At 38.8% G+C, this 24742-nt stretch overlaps 1 protein-coding gene across 4 annotated transcripts in view; it reads left to right on the top strand.

Annotated features, from left to right (window-relative positions):
• The window catches only part of ufl1 (UFM1 specific ligase 1), a 39240-nt gene that overhangs the window by 11119 nt on the left and 3379 nt on the right, over nt 1-24742 (top strand). For 3 of the 4 annotated variants that reach the window (XM_062969047.1, XM_062969044.1, XM_062969046.1), the window contains exons 7-17: nt 364-422; nt 9552-9698; nt 10855-11030; nt 13734-13913; nt 16744-16864; nt 18273-18395; nt 19019-19139; nt 20825-20991; nt 21827-21957; nt 22768-22848; nt 24472-24557. In XM_062969047.1, coding sequence (XP_062825117.1) covers nt 364-422; nt 9552-9698; nt 10855-11030; nt 13734-13913; nt 16744-16864; nt 18273-18395; nt 19019-19139; nt 20825-20991; nt 21827-21957; nt 22768-22848; nt 24472-24557 — 1392 coding nt within the window. The remainder of the gene's footprint in view (nt 1-363; nt 423-9551; nt 9699-10854; nt 11031-13733; nt 13914-16743; nt 16865-18272; nt 18396-19018; nt 19140-20824; nt 20992-21826; nt 21958-22767; nt 22849-24471; nt 24558-24742) is intronic. The other variant, XM_062969045.1, reaches the window with a different exon arrangement.

The raw sequence follows: 24742 nt of genomic DNA, 5'->3' as shown, positions 1-24742 counted from the left end.
ACCCATCGCTGAAAACATTTGTGGTTCCCAGAATTACTGCCTACTGTTTAACTGTATATCCTCAAAAATTGTCATCAGGCACCAGGGCGATCAAACAACGAAAGTTCCATATCTTCACAGAAATGCAATTAATTATAGCCCCAAGGAGCAGCATAGAGCTGTGCAAAATATTAAAGCACCACTCCAGTACAGCTCCCTTATTAGCATTTTCTTCACAAAGTAGAAAACAGCCAGATTATTTTCATTCATCATGTAATTTGCTCTATTCAGTAGTTTAGTAAATGTTTATTCCATGTCAATAAGATAACTAAATGTTCATATATTAGTGTCCTGGCATCTCATGCATGTTCTTTTTCTCTCTAGGCCTACACCAATAATAAACTTAATCACTCGGCATGGATTTCAAGAGCATTTACTTTACTGTGAGTTTTGTTCAGACTGTTTTATCCTAATGCTAATTTTGGTAATTAATATCTGAAAATGTTGTAATAGTGTTTATTGAAAATTTCTGTTACACAAAATAAGACAGATGGGGGGGATGTGGGGGGGGGGGGGGGAGGGGGGATGTAGGGTAAGTTCTGGTCCAGAAAAAGGGATAGGAAAGAGAAAAGGGTAGAAGGGGAGGTAGGTAGGGTAGGGATATGGGTAGGGCTAGACATTAGGTGGGGTTGGGATGACTTCCGTTCTTTATGCTTCTTCTCTTATTGAATCTCATTAGTTTGTACATTTAAATTGTTTTCTTCAAGTAGTCCTCAAATGAAGTTCAATCTGTTGCCTTCATCACTCTACTATTAAACTTCCTTATCAGAAAGGTTAAATTGTCCATGTCCTTTATTTCAATCATCTTTTCTATCCAGAGATCTTTCATCGGGGCCTTTTCTGATTTCCAATGCTTTGCTATCACCATTCTCGCTGCTGTGATAAAAAAATGAAGAGTTTATCTGTATTAATATCAATAATGAATTGAGGATCATACAGCCCTAACAGGAGAAGCTCCAGCTTCATTTCAATTTTTGTTTTTAAAATTTTGTTGCTTTACTCCAGGATCATTGACCAATATTTCTCTATTTTTTTTACAACTCCACCACATATGTAAGTATGAGCCAGTTTGTTCTTTACATCTCCAGCACTTATTATTTACATTTTTGTACATAAAGCCTAATTTTTTAGGGGTCAGGTACCATCTGTGTAGGAGTTTCAACCAATTTTCCTTCAGATCTGTCGAGTGTATTTCATTTTCTTTCTCCAAATTTGCTCCCATTCTTGCATTTGGATTGATCTCCCTATAATTTTTAGACCAGAGAATCATTGAGTTAGTGATTTCTTATGTTTCTGTTTCCCATAGTAATAGTTAATTATACAATATAGATATATTTTTCTTTTCTATTTGAAGGAATTTGTCCCAGAATCCCTGTTCTATATCAAAACCTTCAATTTTGTCTTGTTTATAAACTTCTTTGATTTGCATTTACTGGTACCAAGATACATTTTTATTAATTTTTTGTAGGTCATTCAATTCTTTTAGTTGGGGTATTTCCTGTTTATTAATTGTGATATTCAAAATTTCTTTGTATGTGGGCCACTCTCTCCAACCCAATAATCTCCTGTGGTTGGCCCAGTCTTTAATCCAGTTCAAAGCACTGGCTTCATGGTAAAGTCTCAGATCCGGTACCCCAAATCCACCTTTAACTTTCGGAGAGATAATTGTAGTATATTTTATTCTCGCTTTTTTATTTTTCCAATTGAATTTTGAAATTCTTTTTGCCAATCCTTGAATATTTTAACATTTCTGACAATTGGAGCGTTTTGAAACATTTTTATGACTGATATTCTACCCATAAGTGACAGATTCAAATTTCTCCACTTCTCTAAATCTTTTTTAATCTCTGTCCATTTGGCTAGGTAATTTAGTTTGAGAAGCTGATAGTTTTTAGCTGAAATCCAGATCCCTAAATATTTTATTTTGGAGGGTGTTTCTAATCCTGAAATAGCTCTTAATTGGCTTTGTCTTTCTTTGGACATATTCTTTGTAAGTATCATTGTTTTATTTTTATTTAATCTAAATCCTGCAACCTGACCAAATTCTTCAATCTTTGCAAGCCATTTTTGAATATTTTGTTTGGGGTTTTCAGTAATACAAATTGCATCATTGGCAAAAGCCCGGTATTTGTATTCTTGTCTATCTAATCTCATTTCTGTAGGTTTTGATCTTTCTTGATGGCTTTTAATAATACTTCTAGAGCAAATATGAATATTAGGGGTGATAAGGGGCAACCCTGTCTTGTGCCTTTACTAATTTTGAATTTTTCTGTTACGTTTCCATTAATTTGTATTCTAGCCCATTGATCCTGATATACGCTGTTAATTCCGTTCTGAAACTGTAAGCCCAAATGTAATTCTTGAAACAGTAATTTAAAAAATTTCCATTTTAAATTATCGAAGGCCTTCTCCGCATCTAGTGCTAGAAGGCCTAATTCTTTTTGGTTATTTTTTATAGTATTCAATAGTGTCTATAATTAATCTGACACTGTCTTTTATGTTCTTGGATGTCAGAAAACCGTCCGGTCCAGGAGCTTTAGTGCTGTCCAAGTTTTTAACCACATTGGTAATTTCTTCTGTAATTTCTTTATTTAAATTTAGCCTTTGCTCATTTGTAATCTTCCCTAGTTTTTGTTTTCCGAGATATTTTGTTATTTCCTCTGGATTTATTTTGTGTAAAGGTTTTCATAATAATTTTTAAATTCTTGTTTTATTTCATCATCCCTATTAACTACTTTCTCTTGCGTTTTAATTTTTGTAATTTGTTGATTTTGTTTTTTCTTATCAATCAAGCAAGCCATCTACCTGGCTTATTTGCGTTTTCAAAAGTATTTTGTTTTACCCATTTTAATTGTTTGGCTAATTTGTCTAGTTCTCCTCTCTTTTTCTGTTTCATCAATAGCTCCAATTCTCTTTTTATTTTGTGGTTTTTAGGATTGATTTTTAGTTCTCTTTCTTTTACCTCAATTTCTTCTTTCAACTTTAACATTTCTGATTCTCTTTGTTTTCTCTTTCTTGAGTTTAATTGGATCAGGTAGCCTCTGCCCACCAATGATTTGGGATTTTATATTGGGTATATCATTCAGTTTGAAATACTCTGTTGTCATTGTTTTGATCATTTCTACATCTTTTTCTTGTTTTAGTAAGTTCTCATTTAATCTCCACTTTTTTGGATTGGCTTTTTTTATTAATTACCATAATTAGCGAGCAATGGTCAGATATGTCTCTGGCGAGTATTTGTATTTTACTTAAGGTAAAGGTAAAGGTTTCCCCTGATGTTAAGTCCAGTCATGTCTGACTCTGGGGGTTGGTGCTCATCTCCATTTCTAAGCCGAAGAGCCGGTGTTGTCCGTAGACACCTCCAAGGTCATGTGGCCGGCATGACTGCATGGAGCGCCGTTACTTTCCCGTCGGAGCGGTACCTATTGATCTATTCACATTGACATGTTTTCGAACTGCTAGGTTGGCAGGAGCTGGAGCTAACAGCAGCCGCTCACGCCGCTCTCGGGGTTTGAACCTGGGACCTTTCGGTCTCCAGCTCAGTGCTTTAACGCACTTTGCCACCGGGGCTCCGGCTAATATTGATTTGGAGGACCAGATCGTGTTGATCCTTGACCATGACTGGTGTCTACTTGAAAAGTATGTGTAATCTTTTGTCTGTGGATTAAGCTCTCTCCACGCATCTAACATTTCATATTCTTTCTTTAATGCAATAGAGCTTTTTTCCCGTTTTATCCAAATCTTTATTTAGAATACTATTAAAGTCCCCAAAGATTATTATTTGGTCAAATTCTAACTGGTTAATATTCTCCTGTAGTAATTTAATAAATTTAGTTTTGGAGCCGTTTGGTGCATAAATATTACAGAGAAGGATTTTCTCAAAATCTATCTTTATTTTAATTGCTATCACTCTACCTTCCCTGTCTTTAAACTGTTCTTCTGCTTTTATCCTGTGATATATGTATAAAACTACCCCTTTCTTTTTTTCCACATCTGCAGAGATAAATTCCTTTTCTAAGTATTCATTTTTTAAGTGTTTTGAATTTTTTAGAGCGACGTGCGTCTCCTGTAGGGCTATAATATTGTGATTTTCTTTCCTTAGTTTATTAAAGATTCTTTTCCATTTAGTCGGTGAGTTCAAACTGTTCACATTATTTGAGTAGCATTTTAATAAAAAACTAACATTACTCATCTTTGGGGATTTCGTCAACGTCATCTTCTCCTTCTTCTTCCTCTTCCTCCTCCACCAATTCCTCTTCCTCTTGATCTTCCATTAACTTTAGTTGTGCTATTGTTAGGTCTGCTTCTTTTGGCGAATCAAATCTTCTCTTCTTTGGGTTCTTGGGGTTCCCCCCCCCCTCCTGGTCTTTGTAATGAGTTCTCAGCGTTCATGTCTCTTTTCAGTGTTCTATAAAAATCTTTTGCTTCTTCTTCTAATGTTATCCATACTTTTTCACCCTTATAAGTGGCCATCAGACCTTCATACCTTTCCCATCTGTACCTTATTTGGAGTCTTTTCAATTCATCTGTTAAAAATAGTATTTTCTCCTTCTGTTAATGGTTGCTCTGGGATATTCTTTTAAAATAAATACTTTCCTATCTTTGTATTGAATTGGGTTTGCGGAGTTCCTTCTTAGGACTTCGTCCCGTGTACTCTTTTTGAGGAAATGGACGATTACATCCCTAGTTACTTTATTTTTCTTAGCATAGTCCGTTTGTATTCTGTAAACTCTGTCAATCTGACCACATGCTTCTTTTTCTGTACATTGCAGTAGTTGGTCCATGAGTTGAGTAATTACCCAACCGTTTGTTTCTTCTTGTACATTCCTGTATCTTAGTTGAAATAATAACATCAGTTGTTCCATTCTTTCTTGAATCTTCTCAAGTTTCTTATTTTTCTCCTCTAAGTAGTCAATTTTCCTCTGGAGTTTAATTTGTATTTTTTCCGTCTTTCTATTTTCCAATTTCAAATCAATTATATCGTTTGAGTTTTTTGCTGTCTCCTTTTTCATCGATCCAATTTCCTCTCTCAATTCTCTCTTAAGATTTGCCATTTCCTCTTGCAAGGTTTTCTGTTGCAGGTCTTGTTTTGCTGCAATAGATTAAACTTCATTTTGCAAGAGGTCCTGTTTCTGTGAAATTTTCTGCATCTCACGTAGAATGTCTTTTGTACATCCTTCATTTTTAGTGTAGTACTCATTAACCTTTTCACTGGGCATATACTTTGTAAAGAATGGAGTGTCTGATAGAAATGTGTAATTTCCAGCCTAATGAAACAAACCATATTTTGAGAGCCTGCATGCTTTTCCCTTTTCTTAAAAAAACTACATTGAAAAACCCCCTTCCTTGTTTTGTTCATCCTGTTTATAAGGAGCATGACATTTGGTTTCGCTCAGTTTTAACATAGGTTTCACACAGTTTACCAAACAATAGTTTCCTCATGCTTTTCTACTCCCAGAGCTTACTTGTCCCTTTAGAAATGAAAGTTCTGGTAATAAAATGTCCACTGGAGTTACTTGAAGCAAAAAGTGCAGCTAGCGGGTCTATCAGTCAAGCCCAGACAAGAGCACAACAATGACATAAATAATAATGATGTTACCAGTTGAGCAGGTTTGTTTTGTAGTCTTTGCCCTGTGATAACAGCGCTAAAGTGTTTGTGATGCTTGGATTTTTCTGTTCCAACATAACCCATCCTCTTCATATTGTTGTTTACCTTTCATTGAATATAGGTACTATCTCATAGTGAAAACATGACATTATTGCATTAACCTTTCTTAAGTATTTAGTGGGTGTCCCCTGAGTATTACATCTTTTTCTTGCTGCAGAATGTTTTAGTTTCTCCCTCTTGACGCAGACATTGTTTTTCCACTTTAATTTCTTTGAAAGACTGAAGGTTCTTTGCCTTATATTTGTCATTGGAAAATTAATGCAATTCAACACCACTTGGGGCTATAGAATTATGAGAGTTGTGATTTTGCAAGGTCTTTAGCTTTCTCTGCCAAAGAATGCTAGTGCTTCACCAAACTATAAACCCCAGGTTTCCATAGCATTGAGGCAGCGTTCTACACTGCCATATAATTCAGATTATCAAAACAGATAATCCACATAATTTGCTTTGAAATGGATTATCTGAGTCTTCACTGCCCTATAATCCATTTCAAAGCAGATAATCTGGATTTTATATGGCAGTGTAGAAGGGATCTCAGTCTCATGTTGCCTTGTCCATATGTAGCCTTATCCCTGCATAGAACCTTATCTGCTTTCATCTGGCATCTCTGCACACATTGCTCCTTATGTTTTAAATTGTGTCATTTAGATAATGTTGCTTATCTTTAATAGAAAATAACCTAGTTTGGTGTTAGCACTATAGCTTTTGTCTAGAATGCAATGCATGATAGAATTGTAGATTTGGAAAGGATCCCAGAGGCTATTTAGTCCGCTTCATTGCTAGGATAGGAATTTATCTGAAAAGCCCCCCTCCCAACCAAGAAAAAGCATCTTACCTTTGTTTTCAAAATAGCTATAACTCCTCTAATGGATTGGTTTCGGACCTGGTCATACTAAGAGAAGACCTACTGAAATAGAAGAGTTTTAAGCATGATTAAATCTGGATGTAACTGGGGGAGGAGGAAGAACGGTTACTGTCATCCCAGAGAGAAGTGCAACAGAGTTCTTGCAACCCTGGAGAAGGATAGGTGTGGTAGCCTCCATGACAGTCCCCTCTGATTGAGGATCCTGCTGTTTAGTGCCAGGTCTGTCAATGGTAAATCAGCTATCTTCCAGGATCTGATCTTGGATGAAACAGCAGATCTGGCTTGCATCACCGAGACTTGGTTGGATGAGCCCGGCAGGGTAAATCTCGCCCAGCTGTGTCCTCCAGATTTCGGGGTGCAACAGCAAGCCAGATCCGGGGGGCAGGAAGGTGAGGTTGCGGTGGTCTTTCGGCAGTCCATCTCCCTGGTCAAATGTACCATCCTGCAATCTGCAGGTTTTGAGTGTGTACATTTTAAGGTGGGTGCCCAGAACAGCTTGGGGATTCTACTGGTGTACCGTCCACCCCGCGACACAGCAGTCTCCCTGCCCGAGCTAGCAGAGGTGATCTTTGGTATGGCCTTGGTCTCCCAGCGACTGGTAGTGCTGGGAGATTTTAACATTCACGCCGAGGCCACCTTAACAGGCGTAGCTCAAGACTTCATGGTTGCCATGACGTCCCAATGATATCTGGTCCTACCCATCAAGCTGGTCACACACTCGACCTGGTTTTCGTTGGTACAGACGGTGAGGTTGGAGTGGAAGAGCACAATATTCTTCCATTGTCATGGCCCGATCACCACGTAATCAGTTTAAGACCTACCGTGACCTCGAACCTCCGCAGGGGTGGTGACCCATTAAGATGGTCCTCCCCAGGAGACTTATGGATCCAGATGGATTCCTGAGGTCTCTTGGAGATTTTCCTGTCATGGAGGCTGACGATTCTGTCGATGCCTTGGTGGATCACTATAACAGCGAGATGTCCAGGGCAATTGACACGATCGCTCCCCAACATCCCCTCTCGTTGCGAAGAGTCACTTCGGCTCCCTGGTTTTCAGAGGAGTTGGTAGTGACGAAACGCTTGAGAAGGAGACTAGAGTGCTGCTGGCAGAAAACTCGAGGCGTCTCTGATCGAGCACGGGCTAGAGCCGCCATAAGGCCTACTCCATGGCTTTGCAGGCAGCCAGGAAGACCTTCACGACTGCCCAGATAGCGTCTGCAACTAACAGACCATTGGAGTTGTTCCGGGTCATCAGGGAGCTCCTCCACCTTCCTGAGGGTGGAGGGGCACCCAAGGACTCGGCAACTCAGTGCAGCGAGTTCGCGCACCACTTTGCAGACAGAGTCGCTCAAGTTTTCCTCGAGTTGGATGCTAGCTTAGATGCAATGCCAGATGAGGTAACAGAGGCACCTGACTATCCAAATTTGTGGGATTCGTTTCAGCTTGTTCACCTGGATGACATAGACAAGATCCTTGGAGTGGTGAGGGTGACCACTTGTGCCATGGATCCTTGCTCCTCTTGGCTAATTAAATCGGCCAGAGGAGGGTTGGGAGATTGGTTTGTGAGGATAATTAAGTCCTCATTGGATCAAGGCAAATTTCCATCTGCCTTTAAGTAATTACAGACCAATCTCTAAACTACATTTTTGGGGCAAGGTCCTGGAGCGGGTGGTTGCTTCCCAGCTCCAAGGTTTCTTGGATGACACTGATTTTCTGGACCCATCACAGTCCAGCTTTAGATCTGGGCACAGTACTGAGACGGCTTTGGTCACTTTGGTGGATGACCTCTGCAGGGAACTGGACAGGGGGAGTGTGACCCTGCTGGTTCTCTTGGACATCTCCGTGGCTTTTGATACCATTGACCATGGTATCCTTCTGGGTCGGCTCTCCGAGATGGGCTTTGAGGGTACTGCTCTGCAGTGGCTCCAGTCCTTCCTGGAGGGCTGTTCCCAGTTGGTGAAGCTGGGGGAAACCTGCTCAGACCCCTGACCATTGACCTGTGGGGTCCCGCAAGGTTCCATTCTGTCCCCCATGCTTTTTAGCATCTACATGAAACCGCTGGGAGAAGTCATCCGGAGTTTTGGAGTTCGGTGCCATCTCTACGCGGATGACACCCAACTCTACTACTCCTTTCAACCGAAGTCCAAGGAAGCCCTTCGGATACTGGACCAGTGCTTGGTGGCTGTGTTGGGCTGGATGAGGGCGAATAAGCTGAAACTTAATCCTGACAAGACAGAGGTCCTCCAGGTCAGTTGTATGTCCGATCGGGGTATAGGGTGGCAACCTGTGCTCGATGGGGTCGCACTCCCCCAGAAGGCGCAGGGCTGCAGTTTGGGGGGTCCTCCTGGACTCAGCACTGACGCTTGATGCTCAGGTGTCGGCAGTAGCCAGGAGGGCCTTTGCAAAATCAAAATTTGTGCACCAACTGCAACCTTACCTTGTGAAGTCTGATCTGGCCATGGTGGTCCATGCCTCAGTTACCTCTAGACTGGATTATTGCAATGTGCTCTACGTGAGGCTGTCCTTGAAGACAGCCCGGAAAATTAGACTAGTCCAACGTTTGGCAGCTTTGCTTCTAACTGGAGCTAATTATAGGGAGTGGTCAACCCTCCTGTTTAAGGAGCTCCATTAGGTGCCGTTCACTTTCCAGACCCAATTCAAGGTGCAGGAGATCACCCACAAAGCCCTAAACGGTTTGGGACCATCCTACCTTTGTGATCGCCTTTCCCCCTACGAATCTGCACGTTTTCTTTGTACGTCGGGGGAGGCCCTCCTCTCGTTCCTGCCTCTGTCACAAGCTCGGTTGGTACCATAAGAAAAGCAGACCAGATTGCCAACCATATAAATTGTTTTAACCGCTATGTTTACTAGGAGCAACTGAAAAAAAATGTGTGCATTCATCCAAATTACATTTGCTATCTTTGGAAAAAAGATGTTCACAAAACCATCTAATACTATGACTGTTCATTTGTTTCATCAGCCATGTTGGAGGAACTGGTTAATACAGGGCATCTAAAAGGCACAGTGGTTGGTGGAAGACAGGATAAGGCTGTATTTATCCCTGACATCTATGCCAAAACTCAGAGCAACTGGGTGGATTCATTTTTCAAACAAAATGGTTATTTAGGTAAAGTATTCATTTTAAACAAAATTTTGTTTCTGAAAATTATTTCTAGATCTCTTAACTTTTTTGTTCCAGTTGTCACTATTCATCCCACCATTGAATGATAAATAAACAGATTTCGCAATATGGGTTATAGATAAGAGATAAATGTATTGTTTCCGAGATATTAATTAATGCAGCCTTTTCCTTTCTCCTGTTGAAATAATGACCTTCTAGATGGACCACAACTTCCATCAGTCCAACTAGTACAGTCAATAACAAAGGTTTATAGAAATGGCATTCTTGAAGGCCAGAAATTGCCCACTTATCTCCTGATGAAATAAGTGGCTGCCATTCATCCTCATATGAATAAGGGATGATCTTGTTGTGGGAGGGCTAAATTAGGTCTGTTATGAAATGTCTCAGACTAGATCTACACTGCCCAATATCTCAGGATCTGATCCCAGATTATCTTCTTATCCCAAATTATCTGTCAGTGTAGGCTCATATGATCCAGTTCAAAGCAGATAATCTAGGATCATATCCTGGGATATACAGCAGTGTAGATCCAGTCTCAGACACCAAGAAGGTAATAGAGCCTCTACTTCACAAGTAACATGGTGAACTTAGCATTTGATGTGCTTCCTTTCCACCAGAACAGTTCAGGGAGAGAAGGCAATGCAGAACAACGTTGTCCCCCTGGTCCCAAACATAATTTGTGTATAAGAGGGAAAAGGCTTTCTTAACCTCCTTCTGAGGACCAAGCAACATTCATCAGTTTGGCTAACAAGGCAGGTTAGAAAAGCAAGCCTGGTTCCACTTCTTTATGCCCTTGGCTGCTCAGCATGGGACTGGATTGGTATGAGCAGCAATATGCATTCCATGCTATTCCATTTACCCCCGAATTTCAGCTACAACAACACTGCTCTTGTATCAAAGGAGGGCAAAGCAATTCAATGTGTCCTGTTCTATGAGACTAGGGAAAGGAACTGTAGAAGGCACTTTTCAACATAGTTAATATTCAAGTGCCTAACGTCCTCATGCATCTCTGTAGGCAAAAAATAGAAACTGTATGGAGGATATGGAGACAGCAGCTGGTGTTCATTGTGTGACAGCCTTAGCTCATTGTACTAAATATTATGGTTTTCTTCAAAGTCAAGGAATGTTTGTATTTTTGTAGAATTTGATGCATTGTCCAGACTTGGCATCCCTGATCCTATGAACTACATAAAGAAAAGATACAAGTCCTTGCCGCTCTTGTTTCTGAAAGCATCTTGTGTTGGTCAGGAAATGGTGGATCAGGTGGAGGCCTCTGTGGATGAAGCTATCAGCTCTGGAACATGGGTGGATATTGCGGTATGTTCCTTCATGTTTTGTTTTTCCTGTTTAGATTGCTGTAATTATTGATAAAGCAAAAGCTATGAGTGCAGTAGGGTTTATGTTCAATCCCTGACATCTTTAAGAAGGGAGTTATGGCTTCCCAGATTCCAGGCAGCTTCACCTGTGAAATAATGGTTTAATACTTCTGAGTATTATAATCCATACATCTTTTTCTGTATTTCTCTGCCAAAGGCATTTGTCTGAAATCCTGGGATATTGCTGCTAGTCAACATATTCAGAAACTAACTAGGAGGATTGATTTGCTTTTGTATAAATGGCTTCCTATGCTCACTTTTGGCAGTCCAGCAAAATGTGTTGCACCTGAGCGCTATGAATTGAAACAATGATTACTGAGAGTAAACTGGAGGTGCTAAAGGATATGATAGTTGAAAGATCTCCAGTTGCTAGCTATTGCCAAGTTAAAAGCATTAAACCTTAATTTTAAAGTGCAAGGTTTATAAAATCAATACTGAGCTACTAGTTAAGGTTGAGTGCCAGAATCCAATGCAACCTGAAATGTTGTTTTATAGCAATTTCTAAATCAAGGGATTCAGTAACAAGATATTATTTTTAAAACAATTGTCTTTTTAAAAGATTATAGACGTGCGTGCACGCGCACACACACACACACACTGTATTTTACCCAACCTTTGGATTAATAAAAAGCATTCCCTATCCATAAAATCTCCATAGGGCTTCTTTGGAGATGAAGGTACCATTTTTCTGCATGATCAGTCCAAACATTCTACACCTTTACATTTTATTTTAGGTAGGAGGCATTGGGAAGAGTTGAAGACAGTAGTGGTACAGATAGATTTATATGAGATTGACAAAGAAGTCCCCAAGCTCATTGTACAGCCTAATTCTTGTATACTCGGTATTAGACCTCATGTCCTGACAGATTTTCCATGTCAACAGGACTGCAAACAATTGTCTGTGAATTTGTGGAGTACAGCTTTGCCATCAGTTGCCATTTCAGTGACCCAATCCTAAATGTAGCCACAAAACATTCAAAAAAATAAATCATTTTCAGTTTCATGCAGAAAAGCACTGCATGTTTGTTGGAGCTGAAAATGGTTCTCTGGCCTGCCATGCATTCTCATGCGTACTTTACTCATACACAGGATTGCTTAGTATAATTGTACACTTGCTGTACTATGCAGCAGGAATCTTCTGTCCAAGGCACTGCAGCAAGGGTCTCTAGAGACTGAGAATTATATACCTACATACTTTTACTCAGTTAGGTAGATGAATACACAGTTGCCTGAATTTCCTTTCACAAAATACCAGAGGAGATCAAACAATTAGAATGTCAGGATTTAGCTTGGGTGTGTGTGTGAGCAAAACTCTAAAGAAGCCTCCCAAAGTCCCACTCTTTTTAAAACAAAAATTGAAGGATTTGAGGGTGTTTTCCATCCCCCTCCCCTCACAAAGTAGCAAAAATGTCCAAAATTACAGTGATTCACTACTCTAATCCTCTACAGCAGGGGTCACCAAACTAAAGCCCAGGAGCCAGATGCAGCCCTCTAAGGTCATTTACTCTGTCCCTGCCCTACACTTTAGACTTAGGTTTCCTCTAAGCCTGAAATGACTTGAAGGCACATGACAACAAACTTAATTAACTTGGCTATCTCATCAGCCAAAAGCAGGCCCACACTTCTCTTGAAATGCTATAAGTTTATATTGGCAAAAATTGTTCTTCATTTTGAATATTGTATTGTTCTTTCATTGTTTTTTGCACTACAAGTAAGTTATGTGCAGTATGCATATGCAGCCCCTGGGATAAACCCTTGTGCCAGCAGGACTGCTGACTTGAAGGTCAGGTTGCTGACCTGAAGGTTGCCAGTTCGAATTTGGGGAGAGCCTGGATGAGCTCCCTCTGTCAGCTCCAGCTCCTCATGAGGGGACATGAGAGAAGCCTTCCACAAGGATGGAAAACATAAAACATCCAGGTGTCCCCTGAGCAGTATCCTTGCAGACGGACAATTCTCTCACACCAGAAGCGACTTGCAGTCTCTCAAGTCGCTCCTGACACGAAAAAAGTATGCATAGGAATTCGTTCATGTTTTTTTCAAACGACAGTCTGGCGTCCCAGCAGTCTGAGAGGCCGTGAACCAGCCCTCTGCTTAAAACATGTGAGGACCTTTGCTGTAAAGCCTCCCCAGTATGCAGAAAAACCAAAATGATATGCAGTTCACAAAGCAGAATTTGGTCAGAAAGATGCTCCCTGCCTCTATGCAGTTGTTCAGCCCAGAGCACTTTGGTGTCTTGAACAAGAGAGAAAAGTGTGGTATAAATAAGTAGTAGTCGTAGTAGTAATTTCAGTGCTCCACTGCTTCTTTTTGCAGTTGGCGTGAGACATATAATTAAATCAATGTAAATATATGTCCATATATTTTTCTGTAAAAGGTTATGCAGCATATGAAGCAGCTACCATTCTCACATACTCGCACTTCTGAAAGTTCACCACGTGCTGTCAACATACCTGGCAAGTTTGTCATGGAAATGGTGAAGGCTAAAACATTTCTTTGTATTTTCCTTTGACAAGCGAAACTTAATGTTTTCAAGACTTCTAAAATCTATGCCAGGATGACTTTGTGATTACTTTAGCCAGTTGACTCAACAATAAATATGAACTTAAATGTGACTACAGCTTTTTTTTCCTTTGTTTTTTGTTAGCCTCTGCTTCCAAGCTCATTATCTGTGGAAGATGCCAGCATGTTGCTTCAGCAAGTGATGAGAGCCTTCACTAAGCAACCTCCAACTTTGATCTTGGGTGACACTAATGTAGTCAGTGAGAAGTTTCTGAACAGCTGTGCTGACTTGTTTATCGATCTTATGCACCAGAAAGCTGAAAAGGTTTGTCACTGAACAGATTGTTCAAGTTTTACATTACATGCTTCTTTGATAAATTTTAACTGACTTTCCTGCAGCCCATGGAATCCTAGGATTCATAGCTTTGTGAGGTATTCCTCTTTCAGAGTGGTAGGGCTTCACCAAACTGCAAGTCCCAAGATTCCAGGAAGCAGTCATTGGCAATTAAAGTGTTATCAAGGTATTTTAATTGTGTGGTATGAAGGAGATCTAAGGAAATTGGTACCTTACGTCTCCTTTAGTGGATCCTACCAACAGAATATTTGCCATGTACGCTGCTGTCTTTGTGGACTGAAGCAAACATCAACATCATAATAATTTATTTTTTTCTCTGATTGGTTTGTGAGCTGCATTCAACTTCAAAGGATGTGTATTGAGTGTATCTTCATAACGTATTTGTGTATTTCATTGTGAATTATCTGTGAAATTGATATCAGGTCCCTTCTTTTTTCTCCCTCTCATTTTCCATTGAATGTTACTTACAGTTACACAATGGCTTTATTTTGTATACCTTATTCAGCACATTTGTGAAAATGTTGGGATACTCGTTTGAGTAAATCTGTATGTACGTCACATTCCAAATGTTTCACTGTCATATTTTTGGCATTTCTGCTGATAACCAAGACCAACACAGTAGGTGTTGGAGAAAACCTATATAGTTGATTGCCTCTGAGTTAGACCTATATACAGCAAAGAAAAGTGTAAGCAATATTGCTGTGCTGTTAAATGTCAAATTTGTTTATACAAAGTTTCTCTGCAGGAAAGAATCTCCTTTGAAAAAGGACAAAGAAAAGGAATAAGTAAACATATTTTTGTAAAGATTTCCAACCATAGCACAGCAGATAGTATCAAAGTTTAAGATACAGCTTTGCATTCAAGAATTAGTTGAATATATGTGTGTCATAAAGATACAACAGTTCTGCTATTCAGTAGATCAGAGGATTGTGTCCAGCATTGTCTTTCAGGTATAGCCAGCTAGATGCTACTGGAAAGCAGATAGGAAGGATTCAAGCCTTCTCTGCTGTTTTTCCTTATCAGCTGGTGGACAGAGGTGTAATGCTTCTGGGCTTGAGGGATTTCCCAGTTTCATTCTCTATGCACCAGTAAATATGATTCATTGTGGTGTGTGTGTGTGTGTGTGTGTGTGTGTTTGTAGGATGAGAGACACCTGGGGAACGAGCTACCCACAACAAGAAAAGGAAAACTATGTTGAATTATCTTTGTGAAGGTAGCATGCTACTTTATTTATAGGTGGTATTGGAGCCCCATATAGGTAATACTAGGACAGGTGGCCCTCGGTGGCGCAGCATGTTAAAGCACTGAGCTGCTGAACTAGTGGAATGAAAGGTTGCAGGTTTGAATCGGGGTGAGCTCCTGTTGTTAGCTCCAGCTTCTGCCAATCTAGCAATTTGAAAATATGCAAATGTGAGTAGATCAATAGGTACCACTCTGGCAGGAAGGCAATGGCGCTCCATGCAGTCATGCCGGCCATGTGACCTTGGAGGCGTCTACAGTCAACGCTGGCTCTTCGGCTTAGAAATGGAGATGAGCACCAACCCCCAGAGTCGAACACGACTGGACCTAATGTCAGAGGAAAACCTTTACCTAGGACAGTTAGATGACAGAAATAGAAGTGTGTACGTATTCATACAACCTCTTACATACACAGTGAGAGCCATTTCTATGTGAAAACATGTCCATACACAGATTCCCCACTCAGCAATGAGCTCTCTCTCTCTTTATTCTCCACTTTGAAAATGAAAATACCGGTAATTGTGAATGATTTCACAAGTCTCTCATTTCAGCAGAAATCATGTGAACTCAAAAAACTCTTTAGTATTTGGAAGTAGAATATATTTTTAAAAGGGGTTTTTCGCCACTATTAAATATAACCACAAAGGCAGAAGAAGCAGGAAAACTAGGCAAGACAGTAGTACATAGTAATAGTACTAGTAATATACAGTAATACTATAATTGTACCAGGCAAGACAGTAGTAAGTGATAATAGTTCATGTGTTTTCATACCTCCTGAGAAATGTTCCAAAATGGGTTTATAGTCTCCCAAGATGAGCAGTCAGTATGTGTTCTGCCAGTCTCTAGCAGCCAGATCGTTGTGGTATAGTTTCTAGATCTTGTAGGGCAAGTGCAGAGAGTACTATTTTGAAAAATCATAAAACATAGTATAGATTTTTTTGGAGGGACTTGACTCTGTACATTGTTTATCCAAAAAAGGGGAAATCACTACCAGCTTGTGTAGCTCCCATGGTCTTTAAATTGTTTTGAAGGGAAGCCCTATGTAGAATATGTTAGCTTAACAAAGTATTCTAGTTTTGAAGTTGCAAATCTGGAAACATTTGCAGCTCACCTAACAGAGATTTCAGAAGATCATTTGCTCAAGAGCTAAAATAAGTATCTTGTTTCCGTGTTAAGAGCTTTGCATGCAGGGAGTCATTTTCCAGTTCAGCAAAGTGTATAAATAGTGCTCAGGAGATTTCTGCCTGATACTTTGAGGAACAGTTGGTCCTCTGAATTCATAATATTTGGTATGTGATTGGTAAAAGTTTCAGTGTTAGGAAGCATAAATTTTTCAGCAGATGTACCCATTGTGAACCCTCTGCAACCTTACTTGACCCTGTAAGACAGGCAACCACTTCACAATATTTATGATGCATTGCCCCAAACTTTCATTAGCTGCACTCAGGTGCATTTATGACCATGCAAAATGGAAAAAGAGATAGTATCAAAAAGCCAACAAACAGGCAGAAAGTCCTAATAGATCAAATGTGATTGAACATGTGTATGATCTTCATTTCAGGAAATGAAAAATAACCCCGTTCATTTAATCACAGAAGAGGATCTGAAGCAGTCTGCCCTTCTAGAAAATGCATCTTCAAGTAAAAAAGACAAAAAGGATGAAAGAAGGAAGAAAGCAACAGGTGGGGGGCTGGAACTTAACTGTCTGATAAAAGGATCTATGATTTCTTTAAAACTAACTCAGAACCTATCCTGGAGAAATACAAATACACATATCATGTCTTTCTTAACTTTTGTATGCGTATCACCTTGCACCTTATTTGCGTCACCTATTAACCTTTTCATTACAAAAAATGACAAAGGCACTTCACTCTTTAAGTAGCAAATTATGTTTAGGGATAAGTGTTTAATGTTAATGGCATGTTACCTGGAGTAGTGATGTCTATCAGGAGTGGTGTAGTGATGCCTGATAAGAACTAGAAAAATGGATGCATGGGCCATGTAAATCTGAACACTAGCAGAGGAGTAAGGCCTAGATATGCTCAACATACCAAAAATGCATGTCCATTTTTGAGTAACATATATCTGCTCATGAAGTCTTCTGCAAGCAAAAATGTTTCCCAAAAACAGTTTAGATCAGTGGTTCTCAGCCTGTGGGTCCCCAGATGTTTTGGCCTTCAACTCCTAGAAATCCTAACAGTTGGTAAACTGGCTGGGATTTCTGGGAGTTGTAGGCCAAAACACCTGGGGACTCACATGTTGAGAACCACTGGTTTAGTGCCTCGCACTGGATTCCAGTAGCTGTCCGCTTAGAAGTACCATTGGGGTCAGTGGCAAGTAGGTTTAAGACTGCTGGTATTAGTTTACTGTGGAGCCCTCGGTGGCCTAGGGGATAAAAGCCTCGTAGTTTGAAGGTTGGGTTGCTGACCTGAAAGCTGCCAGGCTTGAATCCCACCCGGGGAGAGTGCGGATGAGCTCCCTCTATCAGCTCCAGCTCCATGCGGGGACATGAAAAAAGCCTCCCACAAGGATGGTAAAAACATCAAAAACATCCGGGCGTCCCCTGGGCAATGTCCTTACAGACGGCCAATTCTCTCACTCTAGAAGCAACTCAGGTTGCTCCTGACACGAAAAAAAAAAGTTTATTGTGGGGGTGGTATTATTTCAAATAAAAATTATGGGATGAAGTTGGGCTGAATATATGTGATTTTTTTCCTTCTTTTTTAAAAAAATCAATGGATTGTGTCAGAGATCTCACTGTTAGCCAACTAAATGCATTTCTTTTTTTTATTTGGCAACAATGTGTACTTATGGGCCTTGCTGCAAATGTTGCTTTCTTTCCATTTTCTCCATCTCTATTTAAATAAGACACATTTTCTTGTAGTTCACTGATGTTGTGGAAATGGGACTAAATTTTGTTTTTATGTTTATTATCCATTAAGTGAAAATACCGCTTGTTTTTTTCCATATATTAATATATTCAGACTTTGTCAGCTTCTCCACAAAGCTTAGGCTCATTTTCTTATGTTTGTTAAAACATCTCTTTATTCAATCATTCTTTGTCTGTTAACCAAATCATTTTTCCACCAGAGGGCACTGGAAGCGTGAGAGGTGGCAGTGGTGGAAATGCTAGAGAATACAAGATTAAGAAAACCAAGAAAAAGGGAAGGAAGGATGTTGACAGTGATGAGGAATCACAAGCAAGTAACTCAAGTTTGTAATTTTGATTTTGGACTATATTCACTTTTAGCCTCCCTGAATTCATGTGTGCATTTATATTAAAACATTTCTCTAAAAAATATGGATGGATTGTATACACACATTCATCCAACCATAAAAATACCAAATATATTAGTATGTTTTTAAATATATATAATTATTTGAATAGTCATGTTTATATCCTTTAATAGTAGCAAAGATCAAGCAAGAAAGAAGGGAATATGAAAAAACAAGGGAACATAGAACAAACATCTTAATCTGGATATTTTAAATTGCTTTCATTTTTTCACAGTAAGGGAAATACATTTGTAATCATATTGTTTATAGCAAATAACTGTACACAGTGGTCAATTTGAAGGTGAAAGATTCAATTTGGCTGGTGCTGTTTTCCTGTTCAATCACTTCTCAAATTTTGAGAAGTCGAAAAATATAAAATTTTGGAATGAATTACTTAATTATATTTTCCATAATGTGTTTGGTATATATTGGTTTTGTGTGATCTGAAATTAAGAGCAATTCGCTTCATATTGTTATTCTGTAAGACCCTTTCCTATGAACTTGTCTATCAGGGAGCTTTTAACTAAATTAAAAATATTATTTTGCTTGTGGCTTTATAGGTAGGAGCAAGCATCTTGAGATCCCTTTCATGTCGCAAGAAGAAATAGAGGAAGTCTTAAGAAAACATGTAAAGGACTGTCCTGATGATCTTATAACAGAACTTGCTGATCATCTAATAAGGTAATGGTATTCATTTATCTTGACTTGTTTTTAATGGCACTTAACATCGCTCATAACAAAAGATCAAGAAGTCAGCATCTCAAGCACTGTATTTTTCATAACCTTTGATAAAACTATATATGACTTGCAATAGAAATAATATATTCCAGCATTTAAAGTGTAGCTACATATGGTAATAACTCAAGTATGGCTCATTATAACATGTTACATTTTAACAGACATAAATGAGAATTCTGCATTTTTGTTCAAAACCTATATCATTATAGTTCATTCATATAACTATTTAAAATGTCTTCTGGAATATATTGATACATGAATCCCCAAATTCATTACAATGTTTGCATGTAGGCATCCTATGAGATCACTTCCAAAACATGTCCAGGCATCCAAATACTATATCAGAATGTCCCATTATTCAGTAGGCAAATTCAGTTATCATTCAAACGCTATTCAGAAGACTTTTGCATGATTAAAAAAAAAACGTATTGCCCACTGGGGAAACAGGATGCAGGATTAGATGAGCTTTTCACTTGGTCCAGCAAGATATCTTTGAGCCCCATGAGAAGGAAAGGATTAATAGGGAGAGGGAGGGGGAGGGAGAGAGAGAATATGACACATATTGGCAGAGTTAGGGCAATAGCTGGGTTGAAGAGCCTTACGGACTTCCATCTGTCATAATGTCACAATGTCAGATGTAATTACATTGTGGCAGAAATCAATACTTCTGTATAGTGTTCATTTTTATTGCACCTACTACCAGCTAAGTCTGCAGACCTCTTAGTTTTCTTATTCTTTCACATAATGTGGCCATGGGAAGGGTGTTGTCTGGCCAATGGTGGTTATACTTAGTAGTAGTGGAAACATCTGTCAGTAGAAGAGGAAGGACTTTCATGTATACCTACATATAAAGGGGAAAGTTTTTTTAAGGGGTTTGGCAGGCCTAAAATAGCACAAGCAAGGGGGCCTCTTCCTCTAGTATCAACCAGGCTTTCAAGCCTCTACAGTGGTGGCCTGCACCACCCTGGACTATTGTTGCTGGCCACTCTGTCCAGAACCCCCTAAACCTGGAGTTGGCCCTCCTCTTTATGTCAACAGGAAAGAGGGAGAAGGTGTCCATATTGATAAAACTTCTGTCACCATTTTGGTGTATGTGAGCAGGATAAATTGAAGCTGAAGTTCTTTGAATTTACTGTGGATATTAAGGTTAACATTACCATATATACTCATGTATAAGAACCACATTAAGTTGAGGGCAAGTTTTGGGACTAAAATTATGGATTCTGATATGTCTCGAGGGTAAGTCAAGGAAAAAGCAACCTGCAGCCTGTATAAAAGGGGTTGGGGGACATTACCCAGGCCTTCAGAAAGGCTGGAAGCAGCAGAATGTCAGAGAAAGTGGGGGTCAGTGCTTCTTTTAGATTCTGGGATAAGCTTAAATTTCTAGATTAATTCATGAGCATGTAGAGTAGATGTGACAGTGTCTGAGAATTTACATTTTACTCAGTGTCATGCTCCCCCATCCTTTAAGTAAAAGTTCATTATTCTCCACTCTTATCCTTGCCAGCTGCTCAGGAACCAATCCATCGGCTTAGAGTTCGCATGATTCGTTTTTGTCATTTTTGTTTGGAGGGTCTGTATTATTTGTGGGTTTCCATTAATTTCCTACATCTCTCCCTGTTCCCCAGACCTTTAACAAAAAGGTATCAGGAAGAGTTACGTTCTGTCTTTATGTCCTCAACATCTACTTCCTCTGGAGCTAGCAGGAGAAAGACCATCAAGGACTTGCAGGAAGAGGTTTCCAACTTATATAACAATATCCGCTTATTTGAAAAAGGGGCAAGGCATTTTACAGGTGTAGTATACTGTTTCCTTTTTCCCAAAAAATGCAGCCAAAAGCTTTTCTGCTTGGGAATTGTGGATTAAATAAATTCTGAAATGCAGCAGTTGAAAAGTATTCAACTTGGAAACTAGAAATGCTAAGGAATGTACAAATGTATGCCATTATAGAAACAAATTACATATTGCTGCTTCACTGCAGTCATTTTAGGTTTGTGTGTGTATTTGCATTTACAGCAGTAAGAGTGCATTTGGATATTTCGTAGTCATGCAGCAGTTGGAATGCCATTGGGCTTGTCCAGCATCTTTATTTCCCTCTTTTATTTATGCATATTTTACCTATCTTTTTCTTCTATTTATCGTGGATCCTTTTTCTAGCTGATCCTTGAGAATACTAATGGTCTTTTTTCTTGAACTTTCCATTTTATGACTTTATATTTCTTTTTTCCTTTTTCCTTCTCACTTCCCATCTACCTTTCATCTCCATAGACATTTTTGTATTGGTGGTTGTTGACTTCTACAATTTGCACAGAGAGCTGCCTGTAGGAGGCAATTTAATCTTTGCTTTCTCTGCTTGAAGCAAGATGGCCTAGTTTGAGATATCTTGTCTGACCTTTCCCATAACATTTATAAGCCTTTCATGCTTTTTGATAGCACAAACATTTTAATGCTGTTGAAAACAGCTGGAAGCAGGAAGGTTATGCATTGTAGCTAGCCAAAAGCTTAGTGAGTGAAGTTTGGTTCCTGTTGCTGTGGAAAATGATTATAACAAGCTGAGACCAGGAGAGATGTACTAATATAATATATTGATTTGTAAGCTGCTTTTTAATTTTATAAATTCTGTTTTGCAGATGAGACACAAACTAATATTGCCAAGCACATGTTGAAGACTGTTTGTACAGACATCACTAATCTTATTTTCAACTTCCTAGCTGCTGATCTAATGATGGCAGCAGAAGATTACACTGCCATTACAAGTGAGGTGCGCTAATGAAATTTTTTGTTAGCCTTGAGGTTTTTTAAGGTAGTAAGCATTGGTTCTCAAACCTATTAAAATAGTTGTGAATTATGTGCATACATTCCTTTGCAATTTCAAGAATTAGCCAGGCATCCTTCACAACAATACATGTGTATCATGTGTATTTTTGAGTGCTAAGAAATCTAACAGTGTTATAATTTGTAGCTATGCTTGTTAGTATTTCTGCTAGATTTATTTATTTGGATCTGTAATGCTATATATTCCTTTTTATTACAGTTTGGATTAGAGGGGAACAGAACGCTTTACTGTTTTTGTTTTGTACTGTTCATATTTAATGTCTTTCTTAATTGATGTTTAATTCTTTTCAGTTTAGGGTACTATTGGTGTGTTTTAGCTTTAAATTAGTTTTAGTCTTATATATACATGTTTGTCTTCATGTTTGTATATATATTTCTTATTTTCTGTCATTTTTGTTCTTTTTTCTTTATTTTGGTTGTTAATTACATTATTTCTATTAGAATCAATAATATAAAAATATATTGATAGTTAATAATGTTGCTTCTTTCACATCCAAGATTAAGAAACAGACAGGACAAAAAAAATACATGTTCGCTACCAATTTATTTTTGGTTTGCATTTTTGGATTGCTCTGAGATGTGAGAACAGTGAGTTGGGGGAGCAAGCTATCTGTTGGCACTATCTTGTAAATAAAACCTGGTGTTTACAAGAATTTATAATAAGTCTTAAGATAAATTAGCTACCCAACTTAAATATTATTTTCAATGTTGTGTATCCTTTTTCAAACCCCTACAGATGAGAAAAAAGATTTTAAGTACATTACCAGAAGAAACAAGAGGTCCTTTAACAAAGCTCCACATTTCTCTGAATGGCAAGGTAAATTACACAGCGCTATACAAGCTTGGTTTTATTTATTGCTCTTAATTTAGAAATGAAATAGTCTGTTATTCAAAATAAGCAGCCAGCGAAACAAAGAAAGAGGTGACATGTTATGGAGTACTTGATTTGTAGGTGCAAAAGAGCAAAACATGGTGGGCTATGTGGTGGGCTTATTAGGAAAAGCTCATGTTTCTTATCTCTGGTTTTCTGTTAAAAGATTCCAAAATTCCTCTTTAAGAATTCATTGGGTGCATTCTCACCAACCTTGGTGGAAGACTTCACTTTAATGTAAAAGGAGATTAAGATTTTTCTTACAGAGGAACTGGAATGAATCAAGTTTAATTCCACTTCATCCTTAAAACACAATATTCCCATTGTTGTTGTAAGCAGTCTTTTCTTTTCTAAGTCTAGTGGGGTGTTTCTGGATATATATTGGGCCTTCAACATAATGGGGCAGGACCCTGCAAAAGAGGGAAAATGTGACTAAAAACACAATGTTCTTTACCTAACCGTACCCTTCTTTAGGAATACCTATGCTTCCATCTGAAAATGACCATAGACCTAGATTTCCATCAGATGTTGACATAGAAAATCCTAGCGAGAACTTATTAATACAGTCTGTGAATAATAAGATCTGCAAAAGTCAAACCTGCAAATATGGAAAGACTGCTCTATTCACATTTTCTCTTTTATCATTGTTCATTTACCTATTTGCCGGGCTGTGGCGCAGGCTGTTGAGCAACCAGCTGCAACAAATTACTCTGACCAAGAGGTCATGAGTTCGAGGCCAGCTCGGAGCCCCGTGTTTGTCTTGTCTTTGTTCTATGTTAAGGCATTGAATGTTTGCCTTATATGTGTAATGTGATCCGCCCTGAGTCCCCTTCGGGGTGAGAAGGGCAGAATATAAATACTGTAAATAAATAAATAATAAATATTTCTCAGCTGACTTCTTACTGGAAGAGATTCCAATGAAGGGAAAGCCCCACTGGCCACAGGACAAATCCCAAAATCTGGCAGAAAAGATACAGAAACATCTGCATAAGATTTTGAAATGCTAAGGTTTCTTTGTGTATTTAAAGGGCACATAGAGAATGGGGGATGGAGAATAACATAACCCTAATTATATAAGCTGTGGGCTAATGCCAGTCACTCTGGCTTCATACACCTGCAGTGCTCTGCACTAGGTCTGCCAAATGATATTTGAAAATCATTTGGCTGGAACTGATGGAAACTGTAGATGAATATGACTGGAAGACATTGTGCTAAGAAAGGTTAAAATAAGGGGAATGTATTGCCCTCTGTAGGGAAAACAGGTCTCCTTTTGGGACATTTTGATGTATATTTTGATACAAATTTGATTTTACATGCATAAGCTTTTGGCTGCAGGAGTGTGAATGTGTACAGAATTCCCAGCAGCTTTCTCAATCAGCTATTTATAAATCCATATCTTAGTTTCCTTACATTATTACTGTGTTGTGTTACTGTTTCTCATTCCCTAATTTATGTGTTTTGCATCACTTCGCTCTTGCTACTCTAGCTTTTCTATTTTTATATGAAAGAAAAAATAAGTAGAGAGATATTGATGGAATTTTTATGAGCATACTTTTTTTCTTTTTCAAGAGCGTGGAAGAGTTTGTGACTTGTCTTGATGTTGCTGCAGATGCTTGTGATATTATGGCGAAAAGGGGAGATAAAAAGAAAGAAAGGTAATACTTTTGTGCAATTTACTATTTCTGTCCCTAGGATATGCATAAATTCTGTCTTCATTGGTAAGACCAAATGTCTCCTTCAATGGCAGGTTCTGACTTCGATATATCAGATGTTACTGCATTGTACAGTAGCATATTCATCAGCTCTTTATTCATAAGTCAGGCTTTCTTGATGACACTTG

The sequence above is a fragment of the Anolis carolinensis genome, chromosome 1 (assembly GCF_035594765.1).
Source record: "Anolis carolinensis isolate JA03-04 chromosome 1, rAnoCar3.1.pri, whole genome shotgun sequence".
Taxonomy (NCBI): domain Eukaryota; kingdom Metazoa; phylum Chordata; class Lepidosauria; order Squamata; family Dactyloidae; genus Anolis; species Anolis carolinensis.
This window is presented reverse-complemented; position numbering and strand designations above follow the sequence as displayed.